This window comes from Eupeodes corollae, chromosome 2 (assembly GCF_945859685.1).
Source record: "Eupeodes corollae chromosome 2, idEupCoro1.1, whole genome shotgun sequence".
In the NCBI taxonomy this organism is placed as follows: Eukaryota; Metazoa; Arthropoda; class Insecta; order Diptera; family Syrphidae; genus Eupeodes; species Eupeodes corollae.
In genome coordinates, this window is record NC_079148.1 from 105,914,787 (window position 1) to 105,928,446 (window position 13,660).

A 13,660-nucleotide genomic window follows, 5' to 3' on the forward strand; every position below is an offset into this window, starting at 1 on the left:
TATACCAATTTTATTTTTAGAAATTTTACCTGCATAGGATGAAGTACTTCTCCAAAGTAAGTTGACTGCGTTGGCTGTGGTTGTCCGTAGTAGGCCATGTGCATGTGAGTGGCAAGGCCGCCAACTGGACTTGGTCCTACCGAAACTTGAGGTGAACGCGGTGGGCGGCCCGTACTCATGGCTGCTTGTTGCGGCGACGGTGGTATAGCATATGCTTGTTGCAGAGCATTTTGGTTCAATTGCATCATAGCACGAGGATCAACACGCTTTGGACTGAGATTTACCTTGGCCATCATTTGTGACTGCGATTGTGGAACACCTGCCATCACAATTCCTCCAATACCTATAATTTGGTTCAATTGCTGATTGGGAGGCATTCCGGGTTGCACTTGTTGTTGGGCTATCACATTTGGTGGTGGCCCTACCATAACCAGTCCTTGCTGGGGTGCAGTTGCACCATGAGGTAGAAGGTCAGCGCTTAACGGCTGCTGTGGCATGGAATTCTGGACAAGTGTCCTTACAAGAGGTGGTGGTTGCCTTGTTGGCACTTGCCTTACAGGTGTAGTTTGCAATGAGCGGCTCGCTGATGAACACATCGATGCAGTTAAACTGGCCGATTCCCAATGCTGAACTAAAGCGTTTAGTCTCGCCTCTTCCAGTGCTATTTCGGTTTCACTAGCTGAGTCGTAATCAGGACCCTGTAAACATTTTGATTGTTTAACGTAAAGAAATGGAAAAAAGTTTTCATTGTGAACATTTTACAATATTTGAAACTTATTGTACTCACTTCATCGATTTTTTTATCAAGCATTCGAAAAAAGTTCTGTTGACTTGAAGAGATTTCCCTTGAAAAAGGGAAAGCGTTGTTAAAAACGTACATATCATTTGTATAAAGGATTCTTATACGGCTACAATTTCTGTATACTTGAAGGTATAAATACTCACTGGCTTTGTAAAAGAGATAAGTTTTTTGCTCGTAGCAGTGAAACCGATATTTCTCCATTGGGTTGGTCGGAAGAATCTCTTACATCGTCCCCTTGGTCAAGTAGATCTTCAGTCCTATCGTTTCGGTCTCTGTTGAGTTCACTTTCACCTTCTTCAACGTGGCCTTCTTCTTCGTCAGCATCTGTATCTGTATCAACTGTAAAAGAAATAAAAGAATATGATGCTGGGATGAAAATACAACAAAAAAATCAATAAATTTTACAAAATAAAAGAAAAGTTAAAGTATGTATGGAGGTGGTGTAGATGGAGGTACATACCCCTATAAAGTGTATAGGTACCTAACCTAGTAAAAGAAAAGTTTGAAATAGAAGACGCGCACATTATTTATCAAACATGGTTTGTTGAAAAGTAATTTTTATAATTGAATTTCAATTTTTATAATTTTTTAAGTAATGAAAGAATTGAAATCAATTAAGTATTTTCAAGCTTTACCTACAATGAGTTATTCATCAGCAGTTTCCTAGAAGTTTGTTGCTTCGGACTTCGGATCATGGCAAAATAGGACATTGATTGTCAACATTAATTAATTAATCATCACACTTAATATTCCTCATGGATTATTGGATTGTTAAAAATTATTTCAAAAAATTAAAAAAAATATAGATACTCAATATCAAAGGTCATAAAGTCAACCCACCTCACCAGTAATAATAATATCCATGAATACTTTATTCTTTTCTTTATTTCATTATGAAGGATTTATAGCGTATATTTATGTATATCTGTTGATATCTATACGCCTACACGAAATATAACATGTGTAAACAAAATGTATCGGCAATATAAAATATAATATTCCCTTCCTACACAATTTATTTTGTATTTTGAATTTCACGATTAATGGGAATTTAACCACCTGTCTGTCTCTCATTCAAAATTATTCTTCAAAAAATAATTGGTTTCAAAATCAACGAGATTTGTATGTTGATGGTTGTTTACACGTACAAGTTTCTGATAAGCTGATGTATTTAGAATAAATTCAGTTTGTAAAACTCAGTAGATCCAAATTGAATTTCAATTGGATTGTTTGAATATCCATAGATATAAAGATAAACCAATCTAGAATTTGGAGAAATTCAATGAACTGCTTCACTTGACTTAAGGGTTCAAACCTAAAGTAATTCAATTTGCAAATAAAGGATTAGCGAAAAATCAACTTTCAAGAAATCACATCAAGCATTTCAGTGAATAGATGAAGAATTTGAGTTTTGAAGTTATGAATAGAATTCAAGTTAGAAATGATAATTTCTTCATAAAACAAAAATACTTTTATGGAACTTTTACTGGGAACAAAAGAACTGTCAACGTGTCTATACTTTCCAGACACACAATATTTGTGTATGTTTCCATCATCAAGAAAAACAAATATTGTAGACGCTGAGAAGTTTTGCAGCAACGTTACGTTTTGGCTAAAAAGTTTCAACAAAAAAACGTTATAGCTAAAGTAAAAACTTTCCAGTGTTTTAAAAAAAGTCAAAATTACTGAATGTACGTTAGAGAGAGAGAAAGATTTCTAACCCTATGGACACAGAGACATATATCAACGGTAAGTACTTAGACCTTCAATTAGTTGCATGTATTTTGTTCACCAAGACGTGCAGATAGGGTTTTAAAATTCACTTAATTTTGGAGCTACCGTGAGTAAAGATTCCCTAGGAGTGTTTGTCATCAAAACATTTGTGAAATGCCAATAATTTTTCACAAATTCTTTGGTACCACAAGTTTGACCTATTTAAAGCTCTTGCACATGAGCTACGAACTGCGTACTGTGAATGTTTGCATATTTTGACTTTTCTTTCACATGAGCTTTATTTCTATTCACAGACAGCAACGAATTGTCAATTTATAATTACCCTTTTCAACAAACAAAACAAGAGTGGTATAATTTTGAGGTTAAGTTTAGCGCGAACAATTTATTCGTTGCAGTGCGGATGGTATGTGAAACGCGAATAGAGTTTAAAGCATTATTCACATGAGCAAGACCAACGACCAACGAATGAACCATTTCTTTTGACATTTCTTTCACATGAGAGTTTTTAATTCGTCGCGAATAAAGTTTGGCTTTGACCACTGAAACCAAAACAAGAATGATTTTTTTAGGTTAAGTACGCGCGATTATTTATTCGTTGGGAGTGTGGATAATGTGGAACGCGAATAAAGTTTGACAGTTCGTATCAACTTCAATTTTTTTCGCGACGAATATATTTGTTTTCTTAAATTTATTAATATATGATATTGAAAAGTAAAAGTATGCATCATAAATCAAATAGAAACTATATTGCTATCGTTTTTTTAAGAATTTGTGTGGAAATATGTCTTTAAACTTATATAAACTCACATTTTGTAATTCAAGTGTCGTTCGTTGGTCGCGCTCATATGAATGCTGCTAGGAAAACGCTAATACGTAGTGACATGGTAAGTCATTTAGTGGTTAATTTATAAAGCATAGGTTGTTTTTGACAATATTAGCAGTTTCCAGCTTAAAATCTTGACTTAAGATCAATATCATTGAATCGCTCAACTAAATGAGTCACTTTACAACTTGGACAGTGTTGTAGCCCAAAACGGTTTGTTTTATTGATACATTTTTTTTTTGGCTGAAATGAAACAACAACACCCAGCGCTTGTTGTACACAAATATTTGGTTGTAAGATACTCAATTAATTTTCAATTCAACGGTGGGTGCGAACTTTTTTTTTTAAATAAAATTGAAGGCGTATGGATGCAATACCATACCATACAGCTCATGATACAATCGAATGTTTTGTTTAGCAGGTATCAATTTGATAATTTTTCAACTTGACAATTGTCAAAATCTGTTTCATAAACAATTCGACAATGTTGTAGAAGTGTAGAAAAATACCCGACAGTTGTTATCTTTTCGTTTCATAAAGAAATTGCCATGACATTGAACTGTCAAGTATTTTTGCACAACTGTCAGAAATTTTCCAACACATTTGTACTAAGTATTCTTTTAAGAAATGAAAAACAAAACTATTAAATTAATAATTACGACATTTAATAATAATAAAACTCTATTCTGTAACCTGTAATATTTTAAAATTGAAAGAGTACGAGCGTTCTGTTCAATAAAGGGTGATTTTTTAAAAGTTATAGGAATGTTAAAAAAACACATAAAGAACGTGAAATTAAATGTTCACTGAACTCTCCTCTCAATAAGTGTGGCATGTATCGCCGTCTAGTTGAAACCACATGTCATGCAAGTCAAGCTCTTGCATTTTAGGCAAAAAAAGTTGATGAAACAGCACCAAACTGTCACTTTTTCTGGATGCATTGGTAGCTGGCTGATATTCACTCCAAAATTGACAATTATGCTTATTTACGTACCCATTAATACAAAAATGAGCTTCTTAGCTGAATACCAGTTTTCGGTAAAAAGTGGATCTTCGGCCAACTTTCCCAGAGCTCATTCCCCAAAAATTTTACGTTGCAGTAGGTCGTTCGGCCTCATTTCTTTCACCAGCTATATTTTGAAAGGCATCACACCTAAATCCTTATGCAAAATTTTCCACGTTGTATAGTAACAATGCTGCGAACGGCGAAAAAACGATTATTGATGGTCATCATTAACACTGGCCGATACAGCTGCGATATTTTCTCCAGTTTCCAATCTACGTAAGCGTATTGGTGGTTTAATGACCAACAATGTAAATTTGGTGCGAAATTTAGTCACAATAGCCCGAGTAGCCGCTTCAGTGGGTCAATTAAACTGACCATAAAATGGAAGAAGCGCGCGATGAACTTTCTTAACAGAGCACGTATTTTGATAATAAAGTTCAATAATATGCAAGCGTTGTTCGTTTATAAGACGATTCATGGTTAAATTATAGACAAAACTAAAGATATTTCGCAGTGAAACAAAACACGAAACTTGGGTCAGCTGTTTAAACCAGTGTTGCCAAGAAGAAAATATCTAAACAATCACCCTTTATACTCGTAACATCGAATAAATTGCGCAAGAAACGATAAACATTAAAGCAAAATAAAATGCCAAGGTTTTGTTCCATATTTCATTATTTTTCGATCATAACACATTTTAAGGCAAATTTTTCAGTAAGTGTAGGCCAGTTTAACAATGAAAAAAATGTCATTACAAATGCTTCATCATATGAAAACGGACGAATTTTTTTACAGTATTCTTCTTACACCTGTCAATGTTTTATGTAATACAATGGCTGCGTTCAATCTCGTGTTGGATAGGGTATCTTAGGTAGGTGGATTTATAGATACCTTGTTGAACGAGTTGGATAGCTATATTGAGATAGCTGTCAAAAAATAAAAACAACTTTAAGCTGTCTACAAAAAGCAGAGAAACATTTAAGCTTCGAAGTCAAAATTGTAGTAAGATAAAAGGTTTAATGGATAATTCAGATGATTCGTCGGATTGGTCATCTACAAAACGAGAACAAAATAAGTCAATTTTGAAGTTTAAAAAAAATTGATCATAATTACCTTCATAAATATGGTGGCAAATAGCTTTTTAATCGTCTATTATGTACAGAACATCCTAAAATACAACTTCAACTAAAATTTTGTACCTTTTTCTTTACCAACAAATACAAAAAGCTGAAATCAATTTTCTTGAAATTCAACAATGTGTTGAATCAGCTTTCCAGAAATTCCTGGATACCATTGGATTCCTTTTTTGACATCTCAGCTGTTTTTGATCAGCTGTTATTTTACACGTAAGTCACTAACAAAAAGAATCCGGATACCCTATCTATCTGAGATTGAACGCAGCCAATATTTCTCTGTCAGATTTGTCAGAGAAATGTGAAGAATTGTCAACTGTTAATGCCGTTTACTTAAAAATTGTTAAGTTTCTTAAAATAAGTAAAAGTCTTAAATGAATCATAAAAATTAAGCATTTCGAAATTTTACGAATTCTCCACAACATATCTTGAATCCATACAAATTTAAGTTTTCAAGACTTTAAGGTTAAAATATATGATAAGCTTAATGTCAGCATATAATTTTCTCTGTTCGATTAAAAATAAATTCTTATTTAAGTATTAAGAACCAAATTTAGATCACATTTAAATTGCAAATCGAACTTGTCTCCTATATTGTCTGATTCTGCTTATTTTTCCAAAAGGGTACCTAAGGCTTCAAATGCCATATGAAAATAAATAACGAATACAATCTCAAAGCAACAAAGATGCTGGAATGCGACCCACACTGATAACTTCCCATCCCGTCTGTCGATTTGTCTTTCTTAAAAGTTTGTAGGTTTTCGTGTTGGGTTATAAAAGTTGTCAGTTGAATTATTCTTAAAAATTTTAAAATTACCAACAATATTTAAATATTAAATAAATAGATTTTTAGTCGAAAACATTTTTTAAATTTTTACAAATTGGATTATTTATAGATTTAATTTTTTATGAAAAAACGGATTATTGGATTTTTATAAAAAAAAAACTGCTGAGTATCGCAAACAATATTTTCTGTGAAATAAAAAATTGAAGACAATATTTTTAATTTTTAAAATGCTATTTGAGTCGAAAGTAAATTTTTACAAAGTTTAAGTATTGTTTTTTTTTTAGGTTTTTATTTCCTGTAAAAAAAAGTCAATTCGATTTTCCCAAAATTTCTCATAATGTTGAAAACAATATTTCTTATAAGTTAACATTAGTTGGAAGCTATAATCTCAATTTTTAAAAAGACACGAGTAGTTGAGTCGAAAATCAATTCTTACCAACTTCTGTTAAATTTTCTTGTAACTTTTTATTTTTTTTTGGTAAAAAAACTGTCAATTCGATTTTTCTCAAATTTTTTCGAATGTTGAAAACAATATTCTTTATAAGGTTAAATACGTTTTAAGCCATAATCTCAAGTTTTTGAAAAGATATTTTTGTCGAAAACCAATTTTTAAAAACTTTTTTTTAATTTTCTTTTAACTTTTTATTTTTTGTAAGAAAAACTGTCAGTTCGATTTTTCTCAAAATTTTACCGAATGTTGCAGACAATATTTCTTATAAGAAAAAATTAGTTTAAAACAATTATCTCAAATTTTTGAAAAGTTATTTTACAGTAAAATAATTTTTACTAACTTTTATTAATTTTTTTAGGTTTTTATTTTTTGTAAAAAAACTGTCAATTCGATTTTTCCATTTTTAAAACTGGGTATGGTAAAAAAAAAACACCTACTCAATTTTCTTGAGAGCTTTTTCTGCATCTTTTCTTTTTTTTAAATTTTTTTTCGGTTTAATTTCTATTTATTCCTAAACTTCATTTAAGATTACATAAATACACAATCGTTTATTGATTTACTTCCATTGCTTCTTTTCGTAATCCCATTTGGAGGCGAGACCAGTGACAGGGTTTATTTCAAAATCGAGCATACGCTTCAGTTGGGCCTTTTGGTGTTCCTCATCGAATGTAATTGGCAGTTCATCGTAGACAAACAAGTTCATCATGATACACACCCAGATACCGATGGAAGCAGCGATAAGACCGAAACTAAGGTGCATCTTCCACTCACCAGTACCGGCTTTCAATTCAGCGAAAGTCTGGCAGAAAGAAGCACGGTAGAGGGCACGCTTCTCTTCAATGGACAGTTTCTTCCAATCTTGCTGTTCCTTGGCACGCAGACACAAAATTTCATTGGTTGGTTCCCTGAAACGGATGGCGGGCATTGGGTAGTCGACACGGTCACGGTAGTTAGCTGAACTGTTCCAGCCGTAGCCGACAATCTCACGTTTGCCGATTTTGTCCAAGGTGTGAATGGATGCGACGCTTTCGATTTGGGCGTTCTTTGGGACGGCGGCGGCGGCAGCTGCCTGTCGCATTGAAGCGAGAGCAATCAATCGGAGTGACATGTTTTTTCTTCTTTTATGTGTATTTGGTTACAAAAGGAATTTGGTTAGAAGCTTCGTCGCTTTTGCAGCTGTGAAACGAAAACGAACGATGAAAAAGGGACTTTGCATGGAACTTTCTTTCTTATTATCTGTGTAACAAAATTTATTTGAAGTCGATATCTCTTCTGGTTCTTGAGCTATACACGACAAACAAATTGTCGCGAACGTACGGACGTACGTACACACGAACACACAGACAAAAATCTTTTCTTTCAACTCTAGGGACCTTGAAACGTCGATAAATGTAAAAATATTCAGTTCGACAAATCGGACCTATTACAATAACTTCCTACGGGAAGTTAAAAACATAGTTACTGTCATTTTCGTAATCAAAACAATCCGACTAATCATTATGCTCTAAGAGTTTTTTATAAGATAAAGAATAAGAAACGTATATATTATACATTACATGAAAACATATGTAACCATTATTCAACTATAGGTTAAAAGAACCTATAAGCCTCCTACAAGTAAAAGGTTATAGAAAAAGATTTACATGTTCTTATTCGCCCAAAAGAAATCCGATAAACCTTAAATTATTTCCCTTCAAAAGGCACTTTATAACCAAACCTCTATATGCATGACATTTTTTGGATAAAATTAACTTTCTCTATGATTCAGAGCCAGGACGAGAAATCCTGTCAATCATGTCAAACGCCCATTGAATCTCAACAATGACGAAAAGGGCTTTACCCATATATACATTTTTGTGCACATACAAACAAACATATATGTATATATTGGTTTAGCATCCTTTAGCACAGTAATCCCTTCATATATTGGAGCTTGGAGCACAAAATACGCACATCAATAAATTTATCCCAGAGTAATCATATTATTGATTTTATTTTCTATTTTTCTTCATTTGGGAGATTTTTTTTTATTCGCCACACTTCTTAGGATTCGAGAAATCAGCATGTAAACATAACGCACACTTATTTATTGGTTATACTCTTTAAGATTTAACCTAGTGAGTATAGTGCGGCTAAATAGAATAATTCTATTTATAGATTTGTGTATAAAATATGCGAGTTTACGAGAAATTCGTATATATGAGAATTTAATTCAGATTTATTTATTTTTATAAGTTCCAGAGCTATAGGCAAGTCATGAGGAATATCGCACTCGGAGCTGTTAACATCTTTGGCCATAAAACGGTCTATCCGGCATAATAAATTGTTTGTTGTTCCTCTTTTCAATTCAAAAAAAGATTGCATTTTGGAAAAACGAAATGGCTAACAGCGCCACCGCCCCGACCAACGACAACGACGATGCGAGGCACGGCAGGCATGGTTCCTGTTTATTTAACGCCACCAATTAAACATTTTACGCATTTTTCACGACTTCTTTATGGTGTGATTTGCTCGTATATTTTATCCAAATTTTCCTAAATTGAAAATCCCAAAATACACCATCAACCATAACCAACATGTTAAGTTCAAATTTTTGAGGTGTTAATTGTTGCGGATGGATTTGTTGAAAGAAATTGTCGTTCAAAAACAATATTCGTCTCTCTTCAACAATGTCATACTTATATTTTTTGAATTTAAATTTGTACCTAATTGCAAACAGAAAAATATAAATTATTTTTATATGATCATAAAATTATGAAAAAATTGCCCCTTTTTCAAAATATAACATCATAAAAATACAATTTATTTATTTTAATGCTTTTTGAGTTGTATTTTTGGGGATTTTTTTTGTGTTTGCATATTTAATTATTTTATTTTTTAATTTTTATTTATTTAAGTAAATAATTTCAAAAATGACAGAAAGCATAGAATTTATGTGTCAGACAATCAAATAAATTAGAATAAACAAGCCATAATGAATAAAAAACAAAAAAAAAAAGAATTTGTTGATATAAAAGAAATAAATCCTCTATAAATCTTTGTAAAATATGGATACAAAGTGTAAATAAACAATCCAAAAGATGGTATTTTATGTATCTATACGTTCTTCATATATGTATGTATGAAAACGTCCTAATTCTAAGCCAAATGTTTTAGTTCAGGTAGGTGTACATACATATGTAGTCATTATACAATATCTGTTCTTTTATCCTTGAACACATTCTTTTCTCATCGAATCGAAAGCAAATAAAGATTAAAAATTACCACATGCGCTGTACATTCATATGTATATGTAATAACTACGTATTTACATACGTCACACATTTGAAACCAAATTTTTGAATGCCTTTTTATTTTTGGCGAAGTAAACGGTCTACAGGTAGATTTTAAAATTGAGGGTAAGTAAAGTATACGAGTATTTCTTTTTTTTCCTTCTAATTGGAATAGTCATGTATATAGATATATTGTATATCTATGTATTCATAATCATCTTATATGTATATGTTCTTTGATATAATTATGAAAACCTCTTAGCTTCTTGTTGTTGACTAGAATCATACAACTCCCCATTTCGAAAATATTTACAAGTTCAAAATAGGTAAAATATGTATAAGTAATTCTATCCTGAACGATTGTGTTATTTGTTGAACTTTTTTATGTGCAGATGAAGCCAATTTTCCACATATTAATTTTAGCAACAATAAGTCAAAGTGGAATGTGCTTACATGAAAATATACGCATGTACATATGCATACAGTGGGATATAATCTCAATAAATCATAAATCCTTATAGAACCCTTATAAATGTAAGTAAACTTGGATCGATAAACTTTAAATTATTGACAACTATTTGCCCGTGAGACATTGTTCGCCTGTGTGCATGTGTATAAAGTATAAATTATAAAAAAAGAAAATATTAAGTACACGCCCAGTGAACCATGTCATGTTATTTTTAATTTTTAATATGTACCATGGACTGGGTCAAATCAATGGCAAGACTTTCATTTAGAATGAGTAGTAAAAACTGTCGTCTATGTTTTAGACCTTTAAAAAACGCAAGTGCATAGGTTAGGTTAGGTTATAGTGGCTGTCCAAGATGGAAACGGACACACTTAGGCCAGTTTAATAGCCCATTGTGATACCACATGAATCTTGAGCCTTCCTCCTAAGCTCAATGGAACCAGTTAGAGTCCCTTACGAAACGTGAGAGGCTGATTATACCGATATGATTTAGATCGTTTAGATCGTTAAAGAAGAATCCTCCTAGGTAATTCTTGCGTTTTCGAGCTAGAGCAGGGCATGTGCAGAGAAGATGAAGAACCGTTTCTTCCTCTTCCTCGTCCATACAGCTTCTGCAAAAGTCATTTGAGAATACGCCTAGTCTCGTGGCGTGCTTTCCTATTTGACAGTGTCCGGTTATGACACCTATTATCGAGCTTACATGCGATCTGCTTAGAAAGAGCAAGCACCTTGAACGTTGTTTTTTGTGGCTTGACACGTGGTGATGTTGGTCCACCTGGTGCCTGCCCTCCTCACAGCGTCTTGCATTAGTAGCAGTTTACAATTAGCGATTGGTATGCCAGTACTTGCCAAACGTGGTAGAATGGGCTGTACTGTAACGTTCCTGGCGAGTTTATCTGCCTTACAGTTACCTGGAATGTCTCTATGGCCCGGCACCCAGCAAAGGTGAATATTAAACTGTTGCGCCATCTCCATTAGAGATGATCGACAGTTATGGACTGTTATAGAGTTTGTAGAGACTGAGTCCAGGGATTTGATAGCGGCCTGGCTGTCGGAGAAAATACGGATATCAGATGTTGATATCACGTTTTCTTTGAGCCAAGACAAGACTTCCTTAATCGCCAAAAGCTCCGCCTGGAACACGCTACAATGATTGGGAAGGCGGAATGAGACACTTAATTTCAGTCGTTCAGAGTACACACCACCACCAACCCCTTCTTTGGTCTTTGAGCCATCTGTGTAAAAGTGGATTGACTCATCCTCCAAGAATGTTCTATTCTCCCAAAAAGATCTGGTAGGTATAGAAATCTGGAAATTCCTGTCGAATTGTAGTTGGGGGATGGTGTAGTCTGTGTGCTTTGGAATTGATTCTAAGTACCTTAGAATTACGGAGTGGCCAATGTTGTTGTTAGTCCACTGCAACGAAGCAATGAGGCGAATAGCAGAGCTTGCAGCTATTTGTTTACTAAATATGTCAAGATGTGTAAGGTAAAGCAAGGTGTCCAGTGCCGCAGACGGGGTTGTGCGAAGCTATCCGCTTATACATAGGCAGGCTGAACGTTGGACTTTATTTAACTTATCCCTGTTTATACCTTTCTCTAAAGCAGTCCACCATACTGCTACACCGTACGTTAAAATCGGTCTGATTACCGATGCGTATAGCCAATGCGTGATTCTGGGTTGTAAACCCCATATATTACCAATAGCTTTTTTGCAAGAAAAGAGAGCTACAGTAGCTTTTTTGACTCTTTTCTGTACGTTGCGTTTCCAATTTAGTTTTTTGTCTAAGACAAGACCTAGGTATTTGGCCTCGTCTGAGAATTTTAATTGGATTCCTTTAATGTAAGGAGGGTTGACAAATGGAATTTTGTATCTCCTCGAAAATAAGACCAGATCGGTTTTGTGTGGGTTAACACCCAGCCCACACCGATCAGCCCAAAGTATTAGTCTGTCCAAGGCATTTTGTAAGAGTTCTTTTAGGATATTAAGATGCTTTCCTGAAACTGCTATAGCAACGTCGTCCGCATAGGCTATCACTCTGAAACCCTCCGCATCCAGACTAGTTAGGATTTCATTCACCACTAGGTTCCAGAGGAGAGGGGATAGAACACCACCTTGCGGTGTCCCTCTACTAACGAATCGTCTACTAGAAGAGTTGCCCAGTTTTGAATTAATTATTCTGCTAGTAAGCATTAAATGAATTAACTCCCGAAGCGAACTCTCTACATTTAGAGATGTCAGTGCAGAGTGATTGCAGATGTGTCCACGTTGTTAAAGGCACCTTCGATGTCAAGGAAAGCAACCATAGTGAACTCTTTATGATGGAGGGAATATTCGATGGTGCATACTAAAGTGTGTAACGCTGTTTCCACCGATTTACCCTTACAGTAGGCATGTTGAGACGAAGACAGAAGTCTTGTATCGATACGTGCCCTTAAATGGATATCAACCAATCTTTCCAGGGTCTTAAGAAGGAATGATGATAGACTTATAGGTCGTAAATCTTTAGGATTGACTTGGGAGCATTTACCTGCTTTAGGTATTTATAAAAACAACTTTAACTTCCCTCCATGCCGAGGGAACATGGACCAGGTAAAGACAGCTGGTAAAAATTGCCTCAAGGATTGGTGCAATTATATCAGAAGCTTGTGCAAGTGCATACTATCTTCATTTTTGATTTGTATTCGTTTTGTCTTAAATATTTCAAGTCTTCGAGATTAATATTTTTTTTTGTAGGATATCCGATGCCCTTCCAAGAATATCGAAGTGAAGACGAACACTTTCCCAATAATTAGACTTTCACATTTTTCTGTTGATACCTTTTTAACTGAAAAATATATGCATACATAAATGACGAAAAATATGTATGTAAAAATATTTTCTTTTAATCAATCACTAAAGACTATAATCATGGCAAGTAACAGCGTCGAGCAATATGTGGAAATAATAAAACTTTATTACCAAAATGGGCAACGCTCGATTTGTTTGGGGTACAAGGTAGTCCTTTCAAGTCGACTATTCAAAGTTTGGTTGATTCTAGTGACCCGAATATGTTACGCAAATTAACAAGATCTTTAGGAGGAATGATCAGAACGACCTTCCTTGTCTCAAGCTTCAGAGAACGAAAGAGAACAGAGACGTACTTCTGACAGCAGGAATAGATCCAGGAGACTCCCGTCTTGG

The 13,660-nt window shown here is 34.1% G+C and overlaps 2 protein-coding genes across 2 annotated transcripts in view; both read right to left on the reverse strand.

Annotated features, from left to right (window-relative positions):
• Nucleotides 1-13,660, reverse strand: part of LOC129945007 (uncharacterized) — a 69,229-nt gene that overhangs the window by 6,396 nt on the left and 49,173 nt on the right. The window contains exons 3-5 of the mRNA XM_056054667.1: nt 946-1,141; nt 788-845; nt 30-698 (exon numbers count right to left, since the gene is read on the reverse strand). Of these exons, the coding sequence (XP_055910642.1) occupies nt 30-698; nt 788-845; nt 946-1,141 (923 nt within the window). The remainder of the gene's footprint in view (nt 1-29; nt 699-787; nt 846-945; nt 1,142-13,660) is intronic.
• LOC129945015 (cytochrome c oxidase subunit 4 isoform 1, mitochondrial-like) lies at nt 7,219-7,966 on the reverse strand. The gene has a single exon (XM_056054678.1). The coding sequence runs from the start codon at nt 7,842-7,844 to the stop codon at nt 7,293-7,295; it is 552 nt and encodes a 183-aa protein (XP_055910653.1). The 5' UTR covers nt 7,845-7,966; the 3' UTR covers nt 7,219-7,292.